General features: G+C 45.5%; 2 protein-coding genes across 6 annotated transcripts in view; both read right to left on the reverse strand.

The window, feature by feature from the left end:
- Positions 1 to 1,771: 1,771 nt before the first annotated feature.
- PRSS55 (serine protease 55) lies at positions 1,772 to 18,886 on the reverse strand. Its single transcript, XM_035321230.1, has 6 exons — positions 18,048 to 18,886; positions 17,531 to 17,720; positions 15,890 to 16,137; positions 13,506 to 13,648; positions 2,664 to 2,822; positions 1,772 to 2,088 (listed from the first exon to the last, which is right to left on the reverse strand). Exons 1-6 carry the CDS (start codon positions 18,220 to 18,222, stop codon positions 1,936 to 1,938), a joined length of 1,068 nt encoding a protein of 355 aa, XP_035177121.1. The 5' UTR covers positions 18,223 to 18,886; the 3' UTR covers positions 1,772 to 1,935.
- Positions 18,887 to 20,442: 1,556 nt separating this feature from the next.
- The window catches only part of MSRA (methionine sulfoxide reductase A), a 270,726-nt gene continuing 265,352 nt past the window's right edge, over positions 20,443 to 25,816 (reverse strand). For all 5 annotated transcript variants that reach the window (XM_035321232.1, XM_035321233.1, XM_035321236.1 and 2 more), the window contains one exon: positions 20,443 to 21,316. In XM_035321232.1, the coding sequence (XP_035177123.1) occupies positions 21,152 to 21,316 (165 nt within the window). In that variant the 3' untranslated portion in view covers positions 20,443 to 21,151. The remainder of the gene's footprint in view (positions 21,317 to 25,816) is intronic.

Here is a 25,816-nt window from a genome sequence, read left to right on the forward strand (position 1 = left end):
TTTTGCCCAGACTGCTTGGTCCCACTCTGTGCTCTCCATTAGGCTGTCTGGACATGAGAAAGGGTTGTCTGGAAAGAGGGAAGGGGCAATAGGAAATGAGCAGCAAATAAAAAAATCCACATCCCAAATGAGAGCCTGAAACATAAAAGCTGAGATGGTTCAGTTTGGAAACTTTTCACTTTGATGATCTAAACCCAGAAATGAGGAATTCAATAGCATATGAAACACGGTACAGAAATGTTATGAGACTTAAAAAATTAATGTCTCACACTGAAATGTTAATGACAAAGCTATATTGCATTCTGATTTCGTGTGACTCCAACACGTCCCCATCAAAACCATAATCAAAGCCGATGTGCTCTCTCAAAACACAAATACCTTGAAAAGAAATATATACATCAACATGTTTTCATCAGACCTACATATGGCATAGCAATATTAGGCAAACATTCCCTTTCTTGTCCTAATTATTGAACAGTGTATGTAGTGGCTAAGATGAATTCATTGTAATGAATCCTCTAATGTTTTAAGTAAGGAGGAGAAAGTCTCTGCTGCTCATAACTTTACAGCTACATAGCTGGTCTTTACTCACAGAACTCATGTTCCTGAAACAAAGAGCAAAGTGAATCACTTTCAGTTTATAAGAGGGGAAACTGAGGCACGTGGCACACGGTGAATTCCCCCAAGGCCATCCAGCAAACGAGCAGCAGAACAGAGCAAAACCCCCAGCAGCAGCGTCCTGTTCTAATCACGAAGTAGCATTGCCTTCCTTTAACACAGACTGTTACCGGTTTGCAAATGGTACCGATGGAGAAGACCTACTGGGTCTTTTTGCAGTTCCCTGTAAGTGCAGGCTTTTTCCATGCCTTGTGCTGCAGACGAGAGTGCTTATACAATCCCTACATTAAAATAATTCAAGCGGGAGGACATCTCGCATTTCCTTTGGGGGAAACAATTCTGGTGCTGAATAGATTGCAGCATTAGGAAATATTTCCTGATGTCCAGCCCCTGCCATAGCTTCTAGAATCTGTTGATATATTATTAATAGAAAGGAAAATAAATATAGGTATTAATGCCAGCAGACACTGTCTACTACTAATAGATGCTAAAGTAATATATTCCCCTTGTTTTTAGCTTTTATTAGTCTTTTTGCAAAGGGTTACAAGACCCTTATGCATCCATTAGCCAGTCAGCCATGTGAAATTAATGTGGAGCAATTTTCATAAGCATTACTCAGAACTAATAATAATTAAGCATTATTTTCTGCTCAGATAACACAGAAAATAAAGTCTGACTTTTATGCCAAGATGGGTTTGCATTAGCTTAAGGCAGATGAATTAATTCTCATTTACAAGGCTTCTCCACCAGCTAGCCAGAAAATATCAAGGTAATTAAAACCAATTTGTGAGGTTCTGTCCCATTGCACATTCAGTGAGTTTTATCGTTGCTGCAATTACAGGTACTTTTATGCCATTGCAAAGGTGGGACATGAAGGAGACCTTACTGCTTGCCTCCTTCCCCATCACCTTCAAGAAAAGCAACCTCCTTGTAAAAAGAGGAAAGTGTTTTTGCGATGCACTTTGTTGCTGGAGAGCGTAGGATGGCATTGCTTCAAGGACCAGTTCAGTCCCGGCTCAGATTGGGAACTGCATAAAACTCAGACTGCAGAAATGCACAAAATAGGTCTTCAACAGAGGGAAAAGGAAAATAAAAAAAAAAGAAAGAAAATAAAAGGAAAAAAAAAGCTATTTGCTTTTGATTTACCATTTACTTGTAAGGGATTCATTTTGGCTAATTACCAAACCAAGGGGTTTCTGCAGACAGCATTTCATAGATGGCTCAGAAACAGTTCCCTCCAGCTAGCCAGAGTTTTTCTCTAGTGTCTTTAACAACCAAAACCCACCATTTGCAACCCAGGCAAATAAGAATGACCAGTTATATGAAGCTAAAGTTTCCAACACCGGCCAACAGCTTTCTTGCCCTTTTTCTAGTGTATGGATGAATTTGACATGTAGTCATGTCCCAGCAGCTTGACATACCACCTGAGCAGATGCTGTGGTTCTTGAAGATGGTCTTAGTTTGGTCCAGCTGCAAGATAGAAGATATATTAGCCCAACTGATAACTAGCTGTAGGATACATTAACGCAGAGCTATCCCACCCACAGCTAAGCTAATCTGCAGATTAGCTAAGACCTTTTTTAAGGTTTCCAAGGGGAGCAGCTCCTTCACCGTTGACCTTGCATCTGAGCTCAGCAAATGGCTGAACCTGATGTGACCCATCAGACTGAAAAAATCCAGGCTTTTCAGAGGATTACGAACTCTGTTTTCTGGGTCCTGACTCTCTCATTTCAGGTCTCCAGCCTCTCCATCACTCCCCTGTCTCACCGTGGCGTCTCATTTTGGCGTCTGTGTCCACATCAGTGAGATGGAGCAGGCTGACCTGAGACATGACTTTATGGGTCAGCAGCAAAAGAAGGAGACAGTAGTTCTGACTTTTATTATGTTTTGAAAAATTTTCTCTAGAGTAATCTAATTGCTGTTAGAGAGGCAAATAAAAGGAGAGAATACTCAAGAAACACCAGCTGTGCCTGAGCCCTGGAAGGAACATCCCTGGCATTTCCACGGTTATCCACGCCTTCGATGAAGAAAGGTTTCCCCCTTACAGCTGTTTCAGTCATGATCCAGCCATAGTAGTTGTAAACAGAAGTGTAGATCTCGTGACTTGGCTTTTCTGTGCAATCTTCTTCCCAGCTGATGATGCCGACCTGAAACCACTTCATGGTGTTCCAGTAGCTGCAAACCAGAGGTCCCCCACTGTCCACCTACGGCACAAAGAGGACGTTATAGCAGGATCAGACCCCGGGTCTCTCAGAGCAGCTGCATCCCAGAGGCTGATTGGGAAAATCAAACTTCATCCCAAGTTCATGAGGTCTTGGGGAACAGGGACTCAAAGTGTCACAGCTCAGGTCTGAGATGCCTACAGAATAAATGGTAAAAGGAGGAGGTAAGAGGAGATCAATCACAGTCTCCAGCTCAGGGCAATGCCCTGTCCTTCTCAGTCTTTTCCACATCCTCCCATGGCCCTGGAGGGATACCCGGTCCTTGTCACCAGGAGATAAGACACGAGGGAAAAGCGACATTTGCTGTGACTGTTCATTCAGTTCTTCGCTTGCCTGTAAAACCAGTGCATACAGGTGCCACGTACCCGCTGCTGCTAATTTGGGGACCAGTATTCAGAAACTGAACAAGAGATGAACACTAACCCTGACAAGCTTTTCTTGCAAATGCATTGATTTCACCGAAAATCTGCTTGCTACTTGAAGGGCAACTTCTACTCACCCAAAACGTGCAGCCATCCGATGAAGAGGAATGTCCTGGCTTGAAAGCCAAGAGCACATCCAGTTTCCTGTGTGACCTCTGTTTGCAGTCACTGAGCACAGCCCCAGACAGAAAAGAAACCAGCAGAAAGTGCACCCAGCCAGGCACAACCAGCACAAAGTGCACCCAGCCAGGTACAACACTCCTCTCAACAGTTATGTACATCTTAAGTGCTGTTCAGCCCTTGCTCTAAATAAGACAGTTTCCTTCAACATTTTTTTTTTCTATCTTTTCTCCACTCCTTTGTGTGGATAAGAAACAATACAAACACGTTTCCCAAGACAGCCAGATTTCCTGGGAATTGCTGCCCTTCCATCTTTGTGCCCTAGTTTGAGAAATATCTTTGCCATCAGTGTATGAACCCCCTTTTCCCTGCAGCTACCCTGACCTAACCAAACATCAATTAGTAAGGAAGTGGCTGTGTGATGCAACTCATCAACACCCACAAAAGTTTATGGCAGAATTCTTACTCATTTCCTGAGAAGGAGGCTCAAGGCCCCTAATGAGCTTATCACTTTTTTTTTCTATATTCTTTTCGGCTCAACATGTAAACAGGAGAGAAAAATGAAGATAAATGAAGATAAATGCAGAGAAAATGTTGCTTCAGCATCCAATACTCTTTGTGCTGAAACGGTTTTACTGTAGCTACACAATGGTGGTCGTGAAGCCCCTTCAAAGGATCTGAAGGCATTTCCCAACCCTGCTTCACTTGTGTGAATCCCACCAGTGACCCTGCAGTGACCTTGGACCCACGCATTATCAGTGCTCTTGGTGATGCCATCTTTTTTGAATGAATGAGCATCTTCTAAGCTGTGCGCACAATTAAATTACTGGGAATTTCACTGCTAATTCCCTCAGGGCAGGCACAGGCCAAACGTATTATCCCGGCAGCGAAAGGAAAGCACTTTGAGCCTCCTACAGAAAGATAAGAAATGAAGTTGGGAGAACGGGAGCTGTTATTGAGGCAGTGACACAGCAGCTACTGGTGTTCTCTTATCAGTGGCACGTTGGGGTGCAGCACCATGGCTTCCCCCAGTACAGGAGAGACGAGCACAAAAAAATCACGGGATCACAGAATTGCAACGTTTGACATTGGCAGGGACTCCTGGGTGCCCTTGTCCTCTCCCCTGCCCCAGCAGGGTGCCCAGCCCCACGTCCCTGGGCTCAGGGAGCTCTCCAAGGAGCAGCCCCCAGCCCCTCTCAGGGCAGCTTGTGCCAGGACTCCGGCACCCACCCAGCACAGAAGTGCTTCCATCATTAGTGGGACAGATCCCATTTTGGAGGCCATCCACACTTGTGATGGACCTTTCTCCCAGGACACTTACATGATTCAATACCAATTAATTCCTGATACCTTGTGGCTATCCTTGGGGAAAATTCTTATCACATTTTGTAGATGAGAAAAGCATGGCAGAAAAGGGATGCGATTTGCACAAGGCAATGGCAGAACCAGGAGCCAGAGCCAGGAATTCAAAGCTGTAGATCATGCGGTTTTCCTTTCAAATCAGATGTTTTCCCGTTTGTCTCTTTAGCTGTGTTTGCTTTGTTCTCTGCCCAGTCGGAGAGGAAAGAGAGGTGTCTGCAGGGCTTGGGGGACTGTCAGCTGCGGAAAGTGATTTAAAACCTGCCCAGAGAGGGAGTTGGGCAATGCTGTGAAAACGCAGGCAGCAGCTGCAAATCCACAAACCCTGAGACCCAAATCCTACTTCAGATGCCTTTCGCTATGAGCTAAGATGGTCTGCTTCGTGGGTGCAAAAGGTGCCTTTTCTCTTAAATTCCTCTATTTAAGTTGGATGGCTATCATTGTCTCCACGTGATCTTTCCCACTTATCTATAGTAGCCCATATGAATGGGGAACCTGATTGTTATAGGTATAAAGACAGAGAAAATAAAATCAGCTCTACGACACTTCTGAATATCTCTATATCCACCTTGTCTCAAAACCATTGGCCCAAGATTTTCCATCCTTGTGTAGGAGACGATGTGGGAAGAAGGAGGTTTGAATGCTGGTAAAATCACCTCAGCTCTTTGATGTCTCCAGTAGCACTAATTTAATGAACGCTCAGGTCAACAACCCTAAAGATCGAAGTACTTATTAAATGCTGCTTTCAGCTTTCAGCCTCTTGCAACCTGGTGGTGAAACACTTCTGGTCAGCAAACACACCAGATGCCTGCTCCTGCTGTTCAGTCCGAGTGGCAAGTTTCTGGACAGTGAAATAGCTGAAAACAGCATCTTTGCTTCTCTTACATGTTTCTCGTCAACTGAAAGATGAGTGAAAAGCAACTACATCAAATCGGATCGTCGCTGAAGTCATGCCTTCCACAACTACATGTTAATCCTCCTATTAGGAGAAATGAGAGCAAAGACATACTAGCTGGCAAATAATTCTGGGTTGTATAAAAATTGTCACAGACGAGCAAGGCACTTTGTTCACTAAAGCTGATCAAAACTTTTGTCCTTTTAACTACAGCCAAAGACTTTTTGTGAACATCAGGAGCCTTTCTGCTGACTTTAGTGAGCTTTGGCGCAAGAGTGTAATCTTCCTTTCGTATTTGTATTCTTGTCTGCAACGTGGTAATTGATGAGAACAAACACGTTCAGCCACATAAATCTTTTTAGGTGCGAGAAGCTCCGGGGGAGGGAGAACAACCCATCTGATCCTCATTAGATGGATACACAGTCCTTGCAAGTCATTGCTGGTTTCATTTTTGTGATGGTAAGCTCTGTGTAAATTGGAGAGAATCAGCGTGTGAATAACAACATTCGCTATTAGAGCTGCCCGGGCTGCAGGAAGCAAAGGTTTTTCCAAAGAGATGATTTCTTCAGTTATTTCACTGTGAATAGACTATCTTTAGAGGAAGGTAGAAGGAAAGAGGCTAAGAGCATTTTTAGCATGTCAAAGATGAATCAGGTAACACAGGCACCTGGACTCCTTTCATGGGATCCCTTTGAGATCTCAGATGAGAGCCTTCACCTACTCCTTTCCTCCATCTCCTCACTGGAAAATGGGTGAACAGGATGGCTCTATGCCTCCCAGATGGAAGTCGTCAGGGTCCATTAGTAGCCATGGTGGCAGAGACTGAAGGTGGCCATAATGCATCTGACCAAAGCCCCATGCAGTCCAGACTCCTGTCTCTGACAGATGTCTGTAGCAAGTGCTTGGGAAGGAGAATGAAAAGCAGGGCAAGTATTTACAGAGTTGTATTTACATCACAGTGGTTAATAGCCTTAGAGAGATCTTCATCCAGGAAGTTATCTAATTGCTTTTTGAATCCATTTATCCCTGAGGATAAATACCCACAACATCCTGGTCAGTGAGTTCCATAGTTTAATTATCTGTTGGATGAAAAAGTACTTCCTTCTCTTTGTTTCAAATCTACTGCCTGATACAGCCATTGGATACCCCCTCCTTCATGTGTTTTGAAGAACAGTGACAAGAGGATAGCTCTTGCCTGTCCTCTCCTTGGCATTCATGACTTTAGAAATCTTTGCCATATCCCCATCAGACATCTCTTTTACAAGCTTCAGTCTTTCTCTGCTATTCTCCGTTCCTCAAGAAGTCTCTCTGTGCCCTTGCTCATCCTTCCCACTCTACCAGTCTCTTCTAATACTATCTCCTTTCTCAGATGGAGTGGGCAGGAATTGCACACAGCATGGGATGTAGGCCTCCAAGATTAGTGTCCTCACATAACATGCGTTTGTTTCACTACCTATTCCTTTCCTAATAACTCATAATGCTCTTGTTGCCTTTTTGACCTCCGCAGATTCGTGTGCTGACATTTTTGAAGGACTATCCACAGTCACTCTGAGATCTTCTTACATGGTAATAGCTAATTTAGAGCCCATTATTCTATGTGTACAGCTGGAGTTGCTTTTCCCTGTATTCATTACTTTGCCCTTGTCAACACTGAACTGCATCTGCTGTTTTAACCTCCAGACACTCAGAATAATGAAATACTCCTGCACCTCTGCACAGTCAAGTTTTAATTCTGACCACCTTGAATAGTGTTGTGGCACCAGCCAACTTTGTCATCTCAGCATTCATGCTCCTTGAACAGCACAATTCCTTGCATGGATCCCAGTGAGCCCTTTCCCTTGCATGGATCCCCTTGTGAGCCCTTTCTCCTGTCAAATCCTTCCTCTGTGCCGTCTCCCTTTCAAACAGAAGCCCTTCTACTTCATGACAGCTCACTTTCTGCATGAGCCTTTGGTGAGAAATCTTGTTAAAAGAATTTGGGGCGTCTCAGCACGTTATATCAGCTAGATCACCCTCAGCCACATGCTTGTCAACTCCTTCAAAGAATCCGAATCTATCTGTGAGTCATGACTTCCCCTTAAAGCTGTGTTGACTCACTGTAATTGAATGAGAAGCGGCTGCTCTGAGTCATCACACCCATTTCTCCCACTCCAAGGGCAGGGACTCAGTAGGTTTCTTTGTTCAGCTGGATCCAGAGATGTTCTGCTCCCCAGATCTTCACTCACCAGGCACACAAAATAACATCAGACCCCCCTTACCACAACGCAAACAGCTTCAGTTCGAGGGACTAAATCTACAACTCTAGGGTGCCAAAGGAATAAAGCAGAAGGGATGCTGGGCATCATCAACATCTCAGGTCCTTGCAATAGGAAGGAATGGTTTTCACAGATTAAAGAATTAAGCCACCATAGCTTCCATGTGTTCACTTGTCTGCCCATATCATAAAATGATCAAATGATGAAAGCTCTATAAAGCCACAGGACACAGGAAAAATATTCTAATTCTTATGAGCTGCACATCAAAGCACCATTTAGAAGCAAATGTAACAGACTATAAGAGCAAACATGTCTTTCTAATGCTTTGTTCTGGAGCTTCCCAGGACACCTTCCTATTTAAACCAATCTTAGGAAGAAAAAAAAACAACAGCCACCAGCACCACACCCTGACATGTTAGCAATTGGATGGAGAATCTATCACAAGGCTCATGAGTGGGTCACTCTCTTCAATGTAAAGGTAAGGTGCAATAGTAAAGTAATTTTGTACAGGTAGTAATAATCTTGAATTGAAATGTGGTTAGCTTCGAATGCTAGCCCCCAGGAGACCTTTGGCTGATAGGTAGAAGGTCCTGTAACCTCAGAGCTCATACAGATACTCGCCATACCTACAGACTGCAATCACGGCATCATCCATCCTCTTCTGTTTACATATTTTAAACAGCTGGTGGGATTGAGCAGGCTTCCCTGGTTTGTGGCCTTTGCCTTGTCTCTGTGATAATTTACCTGCGTGAAGCCGATTTTCATCTGCAGAACTTTTCTTTAAAAAATTCTATCACAAGTCCTCCTTTGCAGTTTTTGAGCCTCGATAGCACTAGTAAAAAGATGCAAGAGCTTGTAAAAGGATGCAAGAGTTTCTGTCATTTCTGCATGGGTTTAGCACTCACTCTTGTGCACAGAAGGAAGGTAGGAGGGGTGAGCTCAGCTCCAGGCTGATCACCCCTCTGAGGGGGTTCCAGTGCAAATGTCAAGCTCCCGGTGCAGTCACATTACCATCAATGGGACATGATTTAAGAGGGGACAGCTGGATGCCATGGGGATATCCTGAGACATCTAAAATGACACTGGAGAATTGTAGGCAGCAGTCCTGCCTCAGATCCCTGTGTGTCCCTGTGAACTAGACACCTTGGATTTGCTTCTAGTTAATGAGAATGATGAACACTCATACAGAGATTTATCTCATTTTAAAATAGACGGCTAAAACAGCCTGAATGAATCACACATTCAAAAGCACTTTTTTCTCTGCATTAATAGAAAGATGATTGGGTAGATGCAAATAGCTACAGAAAAGGCACTTGCATGGGACCAGATACATCTCACCAAACAGCTACTGCTACTGCTGTAGCTACATGGGGTGAGGGCTTTTAGAATCCCAGATGTTACAGAGGTGCTACAGGCATTCATGTAATCCCAGAATAGCTGAGGTTGGAGGCACCTATGGGCCCATCTGTTCCAACCCCACAGCAGGGTGCCCAGCCCCACGTCCCTGGGCTCGGGGAGCTCTCCAAGGAGCAGCCCCCGTCCCCTCTCAGGGCAGCCTGTGCCAGGGCTCCGGCACCCGCCCAGCCCAGCAGTGCTGCCTGAGGGGCAGGGGGAGCCGCCGGGGCTCCAGGCTGGGCCCGGGGCCTCTGGGCCTGGCCCTGGGCACCGCTGAGCAGAGCCCGGCTCCGGCCTCTCCGCACCTCCCTGCGGGTACTGATGGCCATGGGGGAGCTCCCCCGGAGCCTCCTCTGCTCCAGGCCGAGCAGCCCCAGCTCTCGCAGCCTCTCCTCACACCACGGGGGCTCCAGGCCTGGCAGCACCCTGGGGTCCGGGGCTGGGCTCTCCCCGCTGGGCTCAGGTCGCTCTGTGCTGGGGGCCCCGGATTGGTTCCAGCACTCCAGGTGCAGCCTCACCAGGGCTGAGCAGAGGGGCAGGATCCCCTCCCTCGACCTGCAGGCAATGCTTTGCCTAACACAGCCCTTTTAGGGCCCATCTCTGGCTCACAATCACATCAGTGTCCCCCAGGTCCGTTTCTGCAGAGCCGCTTTCCAGCTGGGTGCCCCCAGCCTGTCCTGGTGCTGGGCCTGTTTCTCCCCAGGGGCAGGACTTTGGGCTTCTCCTTGTTGAGCTGCAGGTTTGTGTCAGCCCCCCTCTCCTGCCTGTCCAAGTCCCTCGGGATGGCAGCACAGCCCTCTGGCATATTCAATCTTCCCAAACTGCTGACTGTATTTGTGGGCAGGACGTATAATGTGAAGGAATGTAGTCCTTTTGTGCCTCTTTCACTCAACTAAATACATTAAAACCCAGAGCCCTAGATGCCTCCTAGCATTGTTTCGGTCACTTATTGGAGAAGGACAAAATCTCTTGTTGTATAATTCAGTGGAAGGGAGTAGATGCCTTTTGCTGGTGACTCAGATCAGTCCTACACTGGGGTGAGGAGAGCGTGGTGAAAATGAGCTGGAAGGATCCCACCACTTGTCTGTGGCCACACAATGATTCATTCTCCTCAAAGTAAGGCCAGACCCTGCCCTCCCTTCATCTGCTGCCGACCTGAACTGTAGGTGAACTATGAAAACTCTCAGAAATATAATTGTGCCATTTACTGAATTTTGTCTGGATAGGCAAGGCACTGAAGAAGCATTTACTTTGTGAGTCCCTTATACTCTAATTATTGTTCAAGTTACCATTGCATCAGGGCCTAACAAAAGGTGCTTAAGAAAGCAAGGAATTAGACATCAAATGTGGTTCATGGGGTCATGGAAGAAATGTAGCACACAAAAAATAACACATAGGCCATCTCTAGTGTTTGTTCTTTAGCACTTGTGCTCCATGAACATCCATTAATGCTAATGTTTATGACTAAATAGAACTATAAGTCAATTACAGATCCCGTTAGTGTTAACTCACAGTCAATCTATATATTTGTCTGAAGAACCACTAGGGAATTGGTATACAATAGATTTTTCTCTTTAAGTGAATGGATTTTTTTTAATATTTTTTTTTAAAGTACAAATAACTCAGGAGCTCTGCTATTCAATCTCCTTGAGTTATTATAGGAACACAGCTAGTGATCCACAAATTAGTCATGCTCTGGTACTAGTATGATGGCAGCTACTGAAATGTCTGAGCCTTTCTATTCATGCCACATGTGGATATTAAGGCAGTGATCAGTAGGATAAAACTTTTACATGATACCTTGGTGAAGATATTTGAGTGACTGGTTACTCAAATAAAGCCATCTTGCTGCAATAAGGAAAAGCTGGTGCACAAATGGCACACAGTGCAAAGACCAAGCATGGTAATCCTTTGGATCCAGATCAGGATCACGTGGACTCAGAGCCTTCAGTCTAGATGCAACTTGCCCATCTTAGCCTGGTTCTGGACATGAACAAATGTATCCTGTTTTCAGCAGTGCTTAGGAAAGGTTAACGTTAGGCTTTTATCTGGTTCATGTCCAGATAGATTAGGCATGTGTGCATCATCAGGCATTGCTCTCAGGTTTACTGTGACCACATCTACACCAGCAAACTCAACATCACCGGAGCTTGTTCCTTTACCAGTATGACTGAAAAAGAAAAAAATATTCCTCCCTCCTGTGTCTGTTTCTAGGCACATGGGCAGGAACCTAAACTTAGAAAGGCGGCAAGGAGTCTAAAATATAAAAGCAATTCTTTTATCATCTCATCACACAGAATTTATCTGATCCCTTTAACACCCAAACACAAGTAATGTTTCTAATCCCATCTGTGTGCCCCAGACAATCAGATTCAATCCAGTATGACAAGGTGACGTTTCCCACAGAGCAGTCCAGAGAAAAACCCAGTCTTTATGGAGTAGCTCAAAAGAATGCATTTTGTACAACATGACTTGCCACCTGACAGCTTGTTGCAGAGCAAACATCAGGCTGGAACCTGGTCTCCCAGTTCCTTACCTGGCAGCCTACAAGCCATCAGATTTCTGAAACAGCCCAGCAAGGCCAAAATATGACTGCTTACCCACCCAAACTCAATCCCAGAACACTGTCCCTCAGCAAAATTCGTGCTTCCCCTAGAGCAAATGAGCGAATCCTGATGAAAAGTCATGTCACCTGTTTCACTCCTGAACAGACTTACTTCTAGCCTAGGGTACATTTTTGTCTTGTTCTCATTATTTCAGGTCGCAAGACACTTCTGCCTGGTCAAAATTCTGCTAAAAGTGAGCAGTTGCAGGGCTATGAGCATTATCATACATATAATCATTGTGTACTTTCCCTGCTTGGAAAGCTCACATTTCTATTTCATTTTGCAGGCTACGCTAACATTATTGTAGATCAAAATAGCACCCTCATCAGCTTTCTGAATGCAGGAGATTCATTTTGCTGGGTACAAGTGCTCTTGCTGTTTCACCAGCATAATTCAGCCGCAGAACTTAAGGCTGGGCTGGGAAGTGCATTCTTTAATCATGTTAATGTTATCCTGTGGCAGTTTTCTTTTTAAATTTTTTGATTGAATTTAATGGAGGTGAAAGTCACTAGATGAATGGCTTCACAGGCAGATGCTCTCTGGCTAATCAAAAAATGATTTTGCAAAGCAAAGCTTCCCCTTCCTTGCTTAGGTATGGCCCCAGCTTTGCAGTCCACAAGCCCTGTGCCTAAAGGTCAGGGACTTCTCTGAGTCCTGGCTTGCTGGGTTAGAATGAAGGGTTCCTACAGGACGAAGCTGTGCCTAACTGTCTGCCCCCCTGCAAGCACAGGCATGCTTCTATAAAAAACCCTTGCTCAGTAGAGGAGAGAGATCTCAGCCCCGTTCCCACCATGGCAGAGGCTGCAGGGAGAGCTCAGTGCTCACTGAGCACTCAGAGAAGGGGGTGGAGGTCGGATGCTGTGAAAGCAAAGGTGGTTTTTGCCTTTCTGACTTTGTTTGACACCAGGACAGCAATCATGTGCATAGAAAACATTCTGAGGGCATAGTTTGGGTGAGGTTTTCCCACTTCTGGGCATTTCACAGAATGACAGAAAGGTTGAGGTCAGAAGGGACCTCTGGAGGTCATCTGCTCCAAGCAACGTTTGTTTCAGCTCTCTCCTCTTAGCAGTCCCTGCTATCAAACACCATTGAGCTCTATAATTGAGCTTCAAAGCTTCACTATCCCGTATCATTAACCCATTGTGAAATTTGACTAGTTCTGGTACCGACAGACTTACCTGCTGTGCTATCACAGGACATTTGTGCCAGCACCAAGAGTTCCTTGGAAAGGATTCTAACATTCAAACTAAACACTCCTTGACTCATTTCCCCATGCAGTCCTTTTGCTTTGACCCTCCTGGTCAGATTTTCCTGTCTCTCGTCAGTATTTAACTCTTACCACCACTGCACAGAGGTGTTTTGGTCCCCACAGGGACACATCCCTGCTTTCCGAGAGCCCTGCACCACACTGCCTGGGTCAATACGCATTTGCTATGCACCAGACCGGCAGGTCCTTGGCACCTGAGCTTCTTGCCTCATGCAGACAACCTTTAGCAGCCCTAGGAAGCCATGGGAAGCATGGATGTTCATTCCTGAAGAAAATTCCCCTCTTGAAATTCATCTCCCTGTTTCCCCATAGGTAACGTGGCTATACTGGGGCATGTTTGCTTTACCTGGCAGGCTCCTCTTTCTCCTCTCTCCAGCTCAGCACACAGCATGTTCTCTGGTAGCTGCGGGATGCGCTCCAAGCACTGCTCCCTGCTGATGAGCTTCATCTGTGCTTTCTGCAGCACGTGGGATGCTGACACCTCAGCTGCTAACCAACAAGAGAGAAGAGAAGGATTAGCAAACCCTGAAGAGCTTGTAAGGGTGGAAGCACTGTTGGAGACCCTTGGGACTGCTCTCAGGTGAATTTGTAAAGGAACTCAGGGAACGAGGGGCTCAGGGCACAACCAGATGCTCTGGGGGTCATGGAAGCTTACAGGGGCTGTCTAAGATTTGTGTTCTTGATTAAATGCCAGCCTAGGAGATGGGTGGGTAGGTGATGAGATGGGAGGTGTTGATGGGCAAAGCTGAAATCCTGAGGAGTAGAAGCTTGCTAAATAGGGTTTGAAACAATCACTTATTCCTATAGATGAACTCTGGGATGTGGCACAACCAGAAGTACCCCCAGAGGGATGGCTTATTCTCTTGGTCTTGGTGATGTTCCGAGATGAGCTGCTTGGGGTTCTCACTCATGTTTCTACAGTACCCAGTTTGAGGGACTTTTCATGGAGCCCTGTGTGAGCCCTGTGGAGTGATTTCCACTGAGCTTTCTCCAGAACAAAAGACCTAGTTCTCCTCATGCTCTCCTGGGGTGCTGTGAGGCCATGCCTCACCCAGGGGACTGGCCAAATCTTTCACAAAGGATGGCCGTACACAACAGAAATAATTGCTTTTTCCACCTCTTGAGATGGAAAAGCAGAAATCACAGTGGGCACCAGCAAGCAATGAAATAATTAAAAATATTCATGGAATACTCATGGCTGCATGGAAAGCCTACTCATTTCATCACCCACATTTGTCTTCAAAATAAGCCTAAGTCTGAAGGATAAAGCTGTCTTTTGAAGGATGTCACAGCTTTTCACTCCTTCTTGCATAATTCACTGAGCTAAATCCTCCCAGAACCTTCAGGAAGGTGGGACTCGAAGGTAACATCCAAAATATAGAAAGTTGTCATGCTCCTTTCCCAGCTAACACGGGGCCCCTCCATGGAAGTGTCCGCATACAGAAATGCTTTAATGTGGGCATCCCCAAGGAGTTGGCTCCGTGTGAGCTGGGTTTTATTGACTGCAGTCAAAGAGGAGTCAGTCTGGTGCCACCTGCGGTGACATTTGAGAGATGTCCACCTCCAAAAGATGAGAAATGACCCATCTTTCCTCCCACGTAGGAACAGTGCCTCATACTTTTTGGTATGGCCCACATCACAGCATCGCACATCACTCTCAGCAAACTTGGCTTCTCCCGTTTTTCTTCCGAAACATCCCCCAGTTTGAAGGGCTGTGTGCCGGGGCTGGTGCACTGAGCTCCTGTGGGGTGCAGGTCAGATTGCAGAGGTAACACCACCCTGACCACACAGCAAAATGAGGCTCTCCTTCCCAGAACCACACCAGGCATTTCACAAAGAGAAATCCTGCCAAGCTGCAGAGTGACTCTGCAGCATTGCCCCTGCTTTTCTAAGAGCGTGTTACCTTGGTGAAATGGGAGACTTTCACAACTAAAACACAGTGTTGTGCTGCATTTTACTGTTACATGAGGTGAATGAAGCATAAGAAGAAAATACAGAGGTTCAGAAAGGAAATAAGAACCCTATGGGATAGAAGAGCAAGGATTAAATGGGACATTAACTTACTACCTCCCAAGAAAGACTGGTAAAGCCCCAAGGCACCACCCTGCCCACTCCGCCCTGATTACCCTTTTCCAATAATGAAATAGCTCATTAACCATTTGGTGACGTTTGTTTGCAATAGACATTTTGGGTCACAGTCAGTGCTGGAGCTACTTTCATTAGGGCTTGTATGAGAGCAATTAGCAATAGCAACCTGCTTTTCTAAATGAAAGGAGAGGAGGGGGTGGTCAGAACCACCAAATCAATGTGTTTAATGGAAGCATTATGCCAAAGACTACCCTAAATCTCCATTTCCCTTATTCCAGATCACTTTAGACCCATCATAACTTGCCCAGCATGGTTGGGGATTGTCTTACTTTGGGTGCTCATAAGAGCAAGCAAGAAGGTTGAGTCCTTGTAGAGCAATGGTGGGCTCTAAGGTTTCATCTGGAACGTACATGCTGAGAATATCTCTGAGAATATGAGACTTTTCTCTGGGAGTGACAGCTTCTTGCTCTGAATGGACAGCCAGTGATGTGCAGAGGCTGCCAGGGTCTGAATGTGTTTACAAAGGAGGTGGGGAGCAGCCACTAGTGTGGGTAACCCCTGCCAGGGGAGAACATCTACTTTAAATGGGTAAAAAAACAGCCTCCATTAGCAGATACATCACATCTCCCAGTGGTGTCTCACCTGCATCTGTGGTTCCCCATCCAGCAATCCAGCAGTGTTGCCATGTATCAATGTCATACATGAAGGGCAAGCAGATGGGGATTTTCTTGTTGCTGAACTCGATGGGAGAGTTGAGCATGATCAGGGCAACATCATGTTTCATGCTTGTTCTGTCAAAGTTTTCATGGATAACCAAGCTGTCTGGCTTATGTTCTTCCAGAGGGAGGTCAAGGTCAATTCCCCCTACTACAACAGTGAGATCTGGTGGCCTTATAAATGAAAACAACAACAACAAAAAGCAGAGTATGCATGAGCAAACATGAAGACTTTGTGTTATAAAGGTTGGTGCCTCCTTTCCCAGAGCAGCAAATTGCAGAAGCAGCTTAGCTACAAAAACCCCAGAAATCTGCCCTCACTTCCAGGCAAAGCTCATTTTCAGGGGAAGCAGGAGCAGAGGTAGAACATGAATGCAACCAAGTTATAAATAGCCCAGCCGCTTAGCGAACAGATGGAGCGGGCTGGGTGTTCGGAATCACTGTGCCCTGGGCTGGCTGCTCCAGGCCACGCTGTCCCTGGCCAGCTGCTCCAGGTTGTGATGCCACAGGTCATTTGTCACCGAGCAGCCCTGGCTCTTGGAGCTGCCGTATTTTGGAGGGGACTCATGGACGGTTGGATTCTGTCCCTGGGTTGATTTATCCAGAAGCTGCTGGATTAACATCAGGCTACACATAAGGTAAAGGTGTTTGTTATATGAAAGCAAAAGTAATTTGGGAGTTAAGAGTGAACTGGAATGGAATATACCTCTTTTTACAAGGTACCACAATCTGTGTAAGTAAATGCACAGGAACTCCTTGGGGGCCATCAGAATATAACATCATGGCCAATTATACAAGGCTGCTCACACCGTCCTTCAAAATACTTCCCTTCTGGATCTCCTGATTATGCAGACTTCTGCAAATTCTCCCCCCCCCCCCCCCCCTTTTTTTTTTTTTTTTTTTTTCCCCAAATGAGGAAATGTTTTCATGGCTCTCTTTCTGGCTCCTTCACTTGTATTTTGCACTTGCTCCCAAGGACATACATACCCTACACTCTAAGGAGCAGTGTTATCACCCCATCATGCCTGGGCTGTCCTCACTTACCCCAGAGATTACAGTAGAATAGAGACTAGACGAGACTAGACTAGATAGACTAGAATAGTTGAATTGAATTGAGTTGAGTTGGAAGGGACCTTCAAAGATCACCTAGTCCAACTGCCTGACATCTTCAGGGCTAACCAAAAGTTAAGGCATGTTAATGAGAGTGTTGTCCAAATGCCTCTTTAACACCAATGTGCATGGGGCATCAACCACCTTTCCAGGAAGCCTGTTCCAGCATTTGACCACTCTCACAGTAAAGAAAATTTCCTAATGTCCAGTCTGGACCTCCCCTGGAACAGCTTTGAGTTACTCTCACACATCCTGTAATCAGTGGCCAGGGAGCAGAGGCCAGCACCTCCCTCTGTGCTTCCCCTCCTCAGGGAACTGAAGAGCTCCTCGAGGTTGCCTCTCAGCCTCCTTTTCTCCAGGGCAGACAACCCAAGTGACCTCAGCCTCTCCTCACAGGACATGCTCTCCAGCCCTTTTACCAGCTTTGTTGCCCTCCTCTGGACACATGAGTACTCACACCTCATCTGCAAAGCAATGGGCCGCAGTTAAAATCCACAGCGCGCTGATCATGGTCCCCCCGCAGATATGTTTCCCATTGCTCTGGATGCTCACTTGCCACGGGAACTCCCCAGCCTTGGCGTATCTCCCACCTGTGATCTTCTTGCCAGTCTCCAGAAAGGACTCATAAGATGGTCGGAGGCCACACTCTGGGTACAAAATGAGACACATTGCTCGTGTATGGCTGCACCACTGCCTGTGCTACTAAATGAGGAGGGCAGGACGTAGGTTAAAGCACTGGTCCAGGACCATCCACGCTACTTGTTCTCTACCAAAGCCCCTGGCATTGTTGTAACTCCCCCCAAAAATTCCTGGGCAATCTGGGGGCTAATAGGACCATAGACTGTTTCCCATAGGCAGGTTGGATGAACTCCTTGTTGAGGGAGTAGAATGGAAGAGTTCAGTGCCAGGTATAGTACAAGCCGTGCATGTATGCCATAAGGCACAAGGAATCAACCCAGGCCAAACTCATTTACCGATGTGTGAATATCCAGAAGAGCTACCAGTTTCTCTCTGCTGTCCACCTCTGAAGCTACCAACAGGTTCACTCTTCCATTCACTGCTGAACATAAAAACTGGGGAAGAAACTCCTGCATGGACGCTGATGATTAGAGAAGTTAAAATCCAGAAGGTAAGGAGCAGCGTTTTCATCCCACACTTCGACCAAAGCTCTTGGATGATGTTGAGGGCAGTGATGGCTCCTCTGCCAGGAGCAACCAGGATGTGACCTCACACAATTCATTCTCTTTTGCTGACATCACAGTTAGACACCAGAATTCCTGGGGAAAGCTTACACTGCCCTGGCCAACAACTTAGCGATTCCCATGAGGCTTGGGATTTGCTTCAGCTATGATAGGTGTAGGGCATCCTGGACTGGATTTCACTGGGTGCAATAGTGGACTTACCGGGCTGGGTGCTGTAGCCTTTTTTGATTCTCAAACCATCTTTTTCTCTCCAAAGACCTTACCTGTTGGTCCCACATCAGTTTTCATCTTTGAGAAGTGCTGAAGCGTATCAAACTTCGGATGGATTTTGTTTAGACCATCTCTACATCCTCAGAAGAAAGAGGCAGCTGTGCAGAAGGGCAAGGTTCAAACAGTGCCGAATCAAAAGTATTGTGTCAAAGATGCTGAGGCTGCCACTCCCTTCTTTCCGGAGAACTGTGGGCAAGAGTGGTTTACAAGGCCAAACACAGCTTAGAAAGCTTATCCATGAATCTGAATCATTTCACCTCTATTGATCTTGTCCCTGCTGCTGTTTGTTCCTCCAGCAGCAACTGTAAGGCATCAAGGCCAAAATTCCACCCTAGTGTATCTCCATAATTAATTGGGGGGGGGGGATGATAATATTTTGATTTGTACCAGTTTTAGCATCAGTGGACCCATCTATTTTGATTTTTAATTGATATATTATTTCTATAGGGACAGGACTTAAAAGAACGCAGCCAAGTTCAGGCCTGAGCACAACTATATTAAGGACAGGGCAGTGTTTCCTCCAAAGACTTTCCAGTCTGTTTCAAAACAATAACTTGCATGGAGTAGGAGGGAAGGGAGGGGAAAGGATAGAAGGGAACCAAGCAATATTTTATGAGCAACAGATGATTCAGAATATGAAATGTTTTGCCTTGTACATGGGAGAAAATCAGGAGTTATCCCACTGAAGTCTGATTTACAACGAGGTTAAAAATGCATAGGAGGAAAGTCAGATTTTATTCCCCTCTCTTCTTTGCTTTTATGTTATTTCTTGCCTAGGAAATTGGACAAAAATGCTGGTTTCCTTGACAGTGAGCAACAAAACATTTCAGTGGAACAATGTTAACAACAGGTGAAAGGGAGAGCTAAATGGAGATGCTAAATGGAGAGCTAAATTCTCTGGCATGGGGTTGTTGCCCATCTTTGGATAAGCCATGCAGGACTGCAGCAGGGTATTTACAAGCCTGAAGACTTTTGACAGGATCCGGACTGCTTCGTAGTTGCAGCAGACAACAAGGAAGCTGTTTTGTGTCTTTCTGAGCCTAAAAACTGAGCTAGTGAGCAGGAAGACGCATCAAACCATGATATGGAGAGAAGTGCCATGGAGACCTAGCCAAAGGGAAATGCTGTGGATGTGTGTCTCCACATCCCCATCACCTGGCCCTCAAGAAAAAACAAACAAACAAACAAACAAATAATAATAAAACTTTGTTCACTCCTCTACCCCGAACTGCAAGTTTTCCTCAAAGAAAAGCAAAGTTGCTTCTTTATGCACCCCTGAGGATGCACCAACGGCACGTGCTTCAAACTTAGTGATTAGGACAGCCTCTGAAACAGGAAATGCCTGAGAGCCCACATCTCCTGCTGCTCTGAGATGTATCTTAAGCAAAAAGCTGGGCAGGTGGGACAAACCCATTCCCATCTCTCCTACTGAAGCTGTTCATCCTCACAGATTGCCCCATAGCATATATACACATCCCATTATATCCAGCATCCATATACTATTTTGCCTATATCTGTTACGTCCTTCCACAGTAGCTTTTAGTCTTATGAGATCCCCATCCATAAAAAAGAAAGTTTTTGCCTCTTTCTGGCCATTCTGCTATCTGGACACGCACTGGGGCAGGGACAGCCCCCCACAATGGGTGTGCACAGCACTTGCTAAGATGAGCTCTGCTCTTGGTGGGGGCTCCACAAGTTATCGAAGTACAAATAATTAATCATAGGAATAACTGAGTTACAGTGTGGCCAATATTCTCCTCTGCATGGTCTCGCACATTTAATACAGATAAAAAAGCCCTAGTTTAATTAGTAGGTTGCAGCTTTTTATAATATTTGATACATTTTCCAGATCTACCCAGACATATATTTAGAGGCATGGAACGCATTGCAGACAACATTTTTCTCTCCTTTCTTTGTAATTTATTGTAGTGCAGGAAACAAAATTGATTTCTTTTTGTGTTTATACATTTTTGGAACTGTCAAAAAAAGAAGTATCACATTATAGTTTTTACCTTTTTTTTTTCTTTTTGTACTAAAATTGCTCCCCAAAATAGGCACTATAGGTGATATTACATGTTGCTGTGAAAGTGGAATTGTAAGAGAATTATGGATCTTATCAATTTACCATTCTCAAAGACATCAAGCTACGGGGTTGTGATAGTTAAAGACGAGCCCAACCATGTCTCCAGAAGTCTAAGCTCCAGCATGAGCAAATTCATTAACGCAAGAAAATAAGGATGTCTATAAGCAGTAGCTATGCAAAGTGGTTAACAGGTGCAGCCACCCCCTAATTCATCTCTTTAGCAGAATTTCAAGCCAAACTTTTAAAAGTTTATTTCCTCTCCAGATTACAAGACTGCAGGGAAACCCAGGGAACTGCACAGAGCAAGGAGCTGTGTTTGCCAACAGGTGCAATTTCTGACTCTGCTTTGGCTTTTAATGCCAGTGAATTGGAAGCTGCTCAGATTACAGAAAGCCACCCTCCATCAGGGTTCCCAAATCTTTATGCACTGATGCTGTGGGCGTACTGGAAGACATATCGGGGCTGTCAGACCTTTCCCAAACAACCCTCTAGAACAAAGTGGAGGCGGTGGTATGAGCAGAGGCTATTTCTTGATCCCGATCGGGCAGGAAATCCCCGTTCCCCCGAGGCCACAGTATCCGTCAGGGTTCTTGCTGAGGTACTGCTGATGGTAATCTTCGGCGTAATAAAACTCCGGAGCCTCGCGGATTTCTGTTGTGATGGCCCCAAAACCGCTCTCTGTCAATACCTGTCAAGAAACAACATGGAGAGCCGTTAGTGGTTTGCTGGCTCCTCGGCTCATGCCTGCCATTAGGTTTCCTCTCAGCAGCAGCCACAGACATCTCTCAGTGCTTGGACCACAGTCGTAGCACATCCCTGAAAGCCCTTTATCCTCGCTCGCACGTAATTTCAGCAGGACACATTGCAGGCACCAAAGCGCACATCAGTGAGAAGAGGTAGTGCGCCCTCCAGTTTTAATGGCTCATTTGTTTAATTTGCTCTGGCCACACGCTCGTTCTCTCCTCTTTATCAGCCACACCAGGCGAGGATGTGGTGCCATCAGCAGAAGTGGAAAACAGATGTGAGAGGCAGCAGAGCAGACTTTGATCGAGCCTGGCGGGCTGCCTTGCGGGGGTCCGAGGACTTCACCTGGCAGGTGCCTCAGCTTGGAAACGTCTCTTCCAGCCCAAACTGGCTCATGCCAAGAAAAGTTTCGGTATGAAATTTGAGTCCCACTGATGTCAGTGGGAAATAAGAACATTTGGGCTCTTTTCACAGTTGCTGCAAACCCCTTCTTCAATATGAATGCTTCTACCATGGCCAGAAGGTACTTTTAAGGCAAATTATGGCTCATTTCTGAAAGATTTGCCAATGCGTGGACCAGTAGCAGTAATCACTTTGCAGGAAAAGGACTGTGGGTGGGGATTTTAAATTAGACTTTAACTTCTGATATCCCCTCACTGAATTTGAAACTCCTGAAAGGTTTCTGATGGAGGAAACTTCTTTTTTCCCATGAATTGCCATACATTTTACCTACTGATTTTTTTTAATTTTCTAAGGAAACTGGTAAGCACCAACATTTTGGAGCCAGTTCCCATGTCAGTGGGGACATAACTCATGTTCACTGCAGTCCATGATAATCTAATAAGCACTTTAATTGGTGTCAGACTACAGTGTTTGCTGTGGCAAAGTACACCTCTGAAGCACCGGACATCGGTAGAGCTGCATTGCTATCAGCCAGACTTGACAGCAAGATCAACTTTAAGAACAAAGGGTTAGCATATAAACTGATCACCAGACAAATATGTGTCATCTTATCATACTGAAAAATAAAGCCAATAAAAGGAAACCATCACACAGCAGCACAAAACCAGACCCAGAAGGACCTGTAGGAAGTCATCTAGTCCAACTTCTTTCATTGTGATACAACTCACAATAGCCACCTTACTCCCAGCAGACACTTAGCTGTTCCTCAGAGATCTTCAGATACTCCAAGTCCCTCAAAGGGTCCATTTTAACTGTTACCATCCTGTTAGAAAGGCTTAAGCCTAGCCTGGATTAAGCCCACAATTTTCATTTAAACCCACTCTTTTGGTCATATTCATCATGGGTGTGGAAAGGAAATTATTCCCTCCCTCTTTATGATGGTCTTCTATATACTTGATGACTCTTTGTCAGAGGGTGTAGGGACAGGACAAGGGGGGACAGCTTTAAACTCAAAGAGGGCAGGTTTAGACCAGACACTGGGGAGAAATTTGGCACATTAAGGGTGGTGAGGCCCTGGCGCAGGCTGCCCCGAGGAGCTGTGGGTGCCCCATCCCTGCAGTGCCCGAGGCCAGGCTGGACAGGGCTGGGGGCAGCCTGGGCTGGGGGCAGAGGTCATGCCCATGGCAGGGGTTCAAACTCAATCATCGTTAAGGTCCCTGCCAGCCCAAACCATTCTGTGATTCTATGATTAGGAAGCTGTGGACTCGCTCATTCACGGTGTGATCCTGTATTTGAACACAGAGGGATAACAAGCCCAATTTCACAGAATCTGGCCATATTTCCCCACATAACATCACTGAAAAACATTTTTCATCTTTGGGACAGGTTTTGTTGCAGGGGAAGCAGATTACTTACCTGTCAGATGTATTAGCAAAGAAGCTAAAAAATATGAAGGTATGTATCACAACAGGTTGGCAACCACTAACAATGAGGTGTCAACACAGCTGCTTTTAGAAGGAGTATTTCACTTACTTTCTAACACTGCTAGCAAAGAAAAGCACTTTTAACATTATCTTCACTGCAGAAAGATGGCACAAACTCTGTCATCATGGGCATTAGTCATTTACTTGCTGCTATAAGTGCATGCAAAATTGGCTTCCCCCCTTGTCTGAGTCATGAGGATGCTGCTGGAGGGATGGATATTTTTCTACTGTGCAAAACAGTATTTGTTACAGATTTTTTACCTGGGACTTTGCCATCATTGGCCTAATTTTGTCAGCTAGAAAATCCATTCTGTTCAATAACATACCACAAGAGGGCATAAACATCATTTATCCCTTTCAGAATTACTAACATCCTATTAAAATACTGCACACTAAATAAAGCAGAAGCCCAAGACAACTCATTATATTGCACTTTGGTCATTAGCAAAAGATACCAGCACTCTTGTCAGAGGCAGTGGGAACCCCAGGCTCCAACACTTTGACAAACACTACCTTGAATGTTTTGATTTTAAATGGGAAAATATTTTCCTCGCACTCACTGTGTCAGAGCAAAGATAAAAACATCACTGGGAAAGATGATGAAGTTCATGATGTGCTGGCTCTGGCAGGTGTAAATCAGCCCACTCTTGATTGATTTCCTGCCACCGAGGCAGACATAATTTGACAACAATCCTGTTCTAGCAGACTTTTTAGTCCTCGCTTTTTAGTCCACACGATTCCTGAGCCATCCAATGTGAGCTCCCAATACGATGCCGCAGCCAAAAGGGCTACAGCAGCATCTGCATAGAGAAGCGGGAAGGACCAAATGAGGGAGAGTGGAATCAACCCTTGGGACTTTTTCCACAGTGCAAGAAATTTTTAAAGTACTGTTGGATCTTTTTGCCCCCCAAAAATATTCCACTGCAGTTCGAACATCTAATTCATTAATTCATTCAAGGGACTTATGTGGCTTTTGTCATGCAAGAGATCATACTGGAAGATCACAGCCGTCCTTTAGCTGACTAGAATCCAGCTCCCAAAAAAACTGGCAGGCTTCAGCAGACAGAGGCCAAACCAAACCAGAACCCAAGTCCAGCCGTGCCAAGAAGGACGAAAGGGACACGGCCAACTCGGTACATCAGGATAGGTGCTAGAGCATGAACGTGTTGGAGCCAGCACTGGGAACCACAGCACTACCACTTTTTTAAACAACTTGTACTTCTGGAATGTAAGAGTTTTTGTTTGATGAGTTTTCTGATTTACTATAACCTGCCAAAGTTTGGTTTTCCCTGTTGTTTGCTTTGAACTTGTTACCTGACTGTGTCATTACACCATTTGCTGCAGAAAATAATTCCTTATTCGCTCTGTCCATGGAGATTTTTATTTTACACCTCTGCCTTAATCCTGCTCAGTCATTTCTTCTGCAGGCTTCAGGGCTTGAGGCTGTTTAGACTCCCCACTCATAACTCAGGTCAGCTTTCTTGCCCTTTTCTGCATCCTTTTTGGTTCTATTTCACTGCCTCATTGAGGTGGGGTGACTGGAATTGCACTCTATTCAAGATCACTGCGGATTTACTCAGTGGTGTACTTACATTTTCGCTTTTATTCGCCATCTCTTTCCCAGAAATTCTTTGCATTCCACTTGCCTTTCTGACCTCTGCTGAGCACTGAGCAGACGTTTTCAAAGAACCATCTGCAATGATGCCAGGACCTCTTTTGCGGGCTAATTTAAACCCTATCATTGTGTCTGCACTTGACTTTTATCGACATGGAATTTCAGCAGCTATTTTATTGCCCAGACATTTGATATTGTCAGATTCCTCTGCAACTTTTTGTAGTCATGTCTACTTTTGCTTACATGGAATAACTCTATACCATCAGCAGATTGCAGCACGTCACTCTCGACTGTCTCCCTTTTCCAGCTCTTTTATGAGGATATTGAACTGCACACGTTCCCAAGACAGATACCTGGTAATCTCCCTTCATTGTGAAAACTGCCCTGTTATTTGTATCTTTTATTTCCTGTCTATAACCAGTTATGGAGAAAGGAAACTTTCCTCTTAATCCACAGCATCTGGCTTCCTTTAACTCACCAGATCTCTTCACAAAACTATGTCTGCAAGACAAGAGTTTCCTCTTCTAAAGTCACACCGACTCTTCTCTGAAACACCATATTCTGTGCATGTCTACCAACTTCTGATCCTCAGCCTGCAATGCAAAATGCCTTTAGTTCTGCTGGATCATCTTGGAGGCTTCTTAAGCACAGAAGGAGCCCACCTTCCCTTCCCTCAGTAGCAGGGCCAATTTAAACCACAGCTTACCCAAGATCCTGGTGCACAAGCAAATCCCAGTTCACGTTCTTTCCCTACCCACAGACGACCACCACCTGGGTGCACTGACCTACCACTGTTCTCCTGGATGAAGATTGGCATCGATATTTGGACTAGTGCAGCAGGTACTGGACAAGAAGCACTTTCCCTCTTGGTGGCACCAAGGCTGGAGGTGTGCACTCAGGCACGGTTTAGAGCAGAGCTGCTGCCGTGCAGTGCATGCACAGG

The sequence above is a fragment of the Oxyura jamaicensis genome, chromosome 3 (assembly GCF_011077185.1).
Source record: "Oxyura jamaicensis isolate SHBP4307 breed ruddy duck chromosome 3, BPBGC_Ojam_1.0, whole genome shotgun sequence".
In the NCBI taxonomy this organism is placed as follows: Eukaryota; Metazoa; Chordata; class Aves; order Anseriformes; family Anatidae; genus Oxyura; species Oxyura jamaicensis.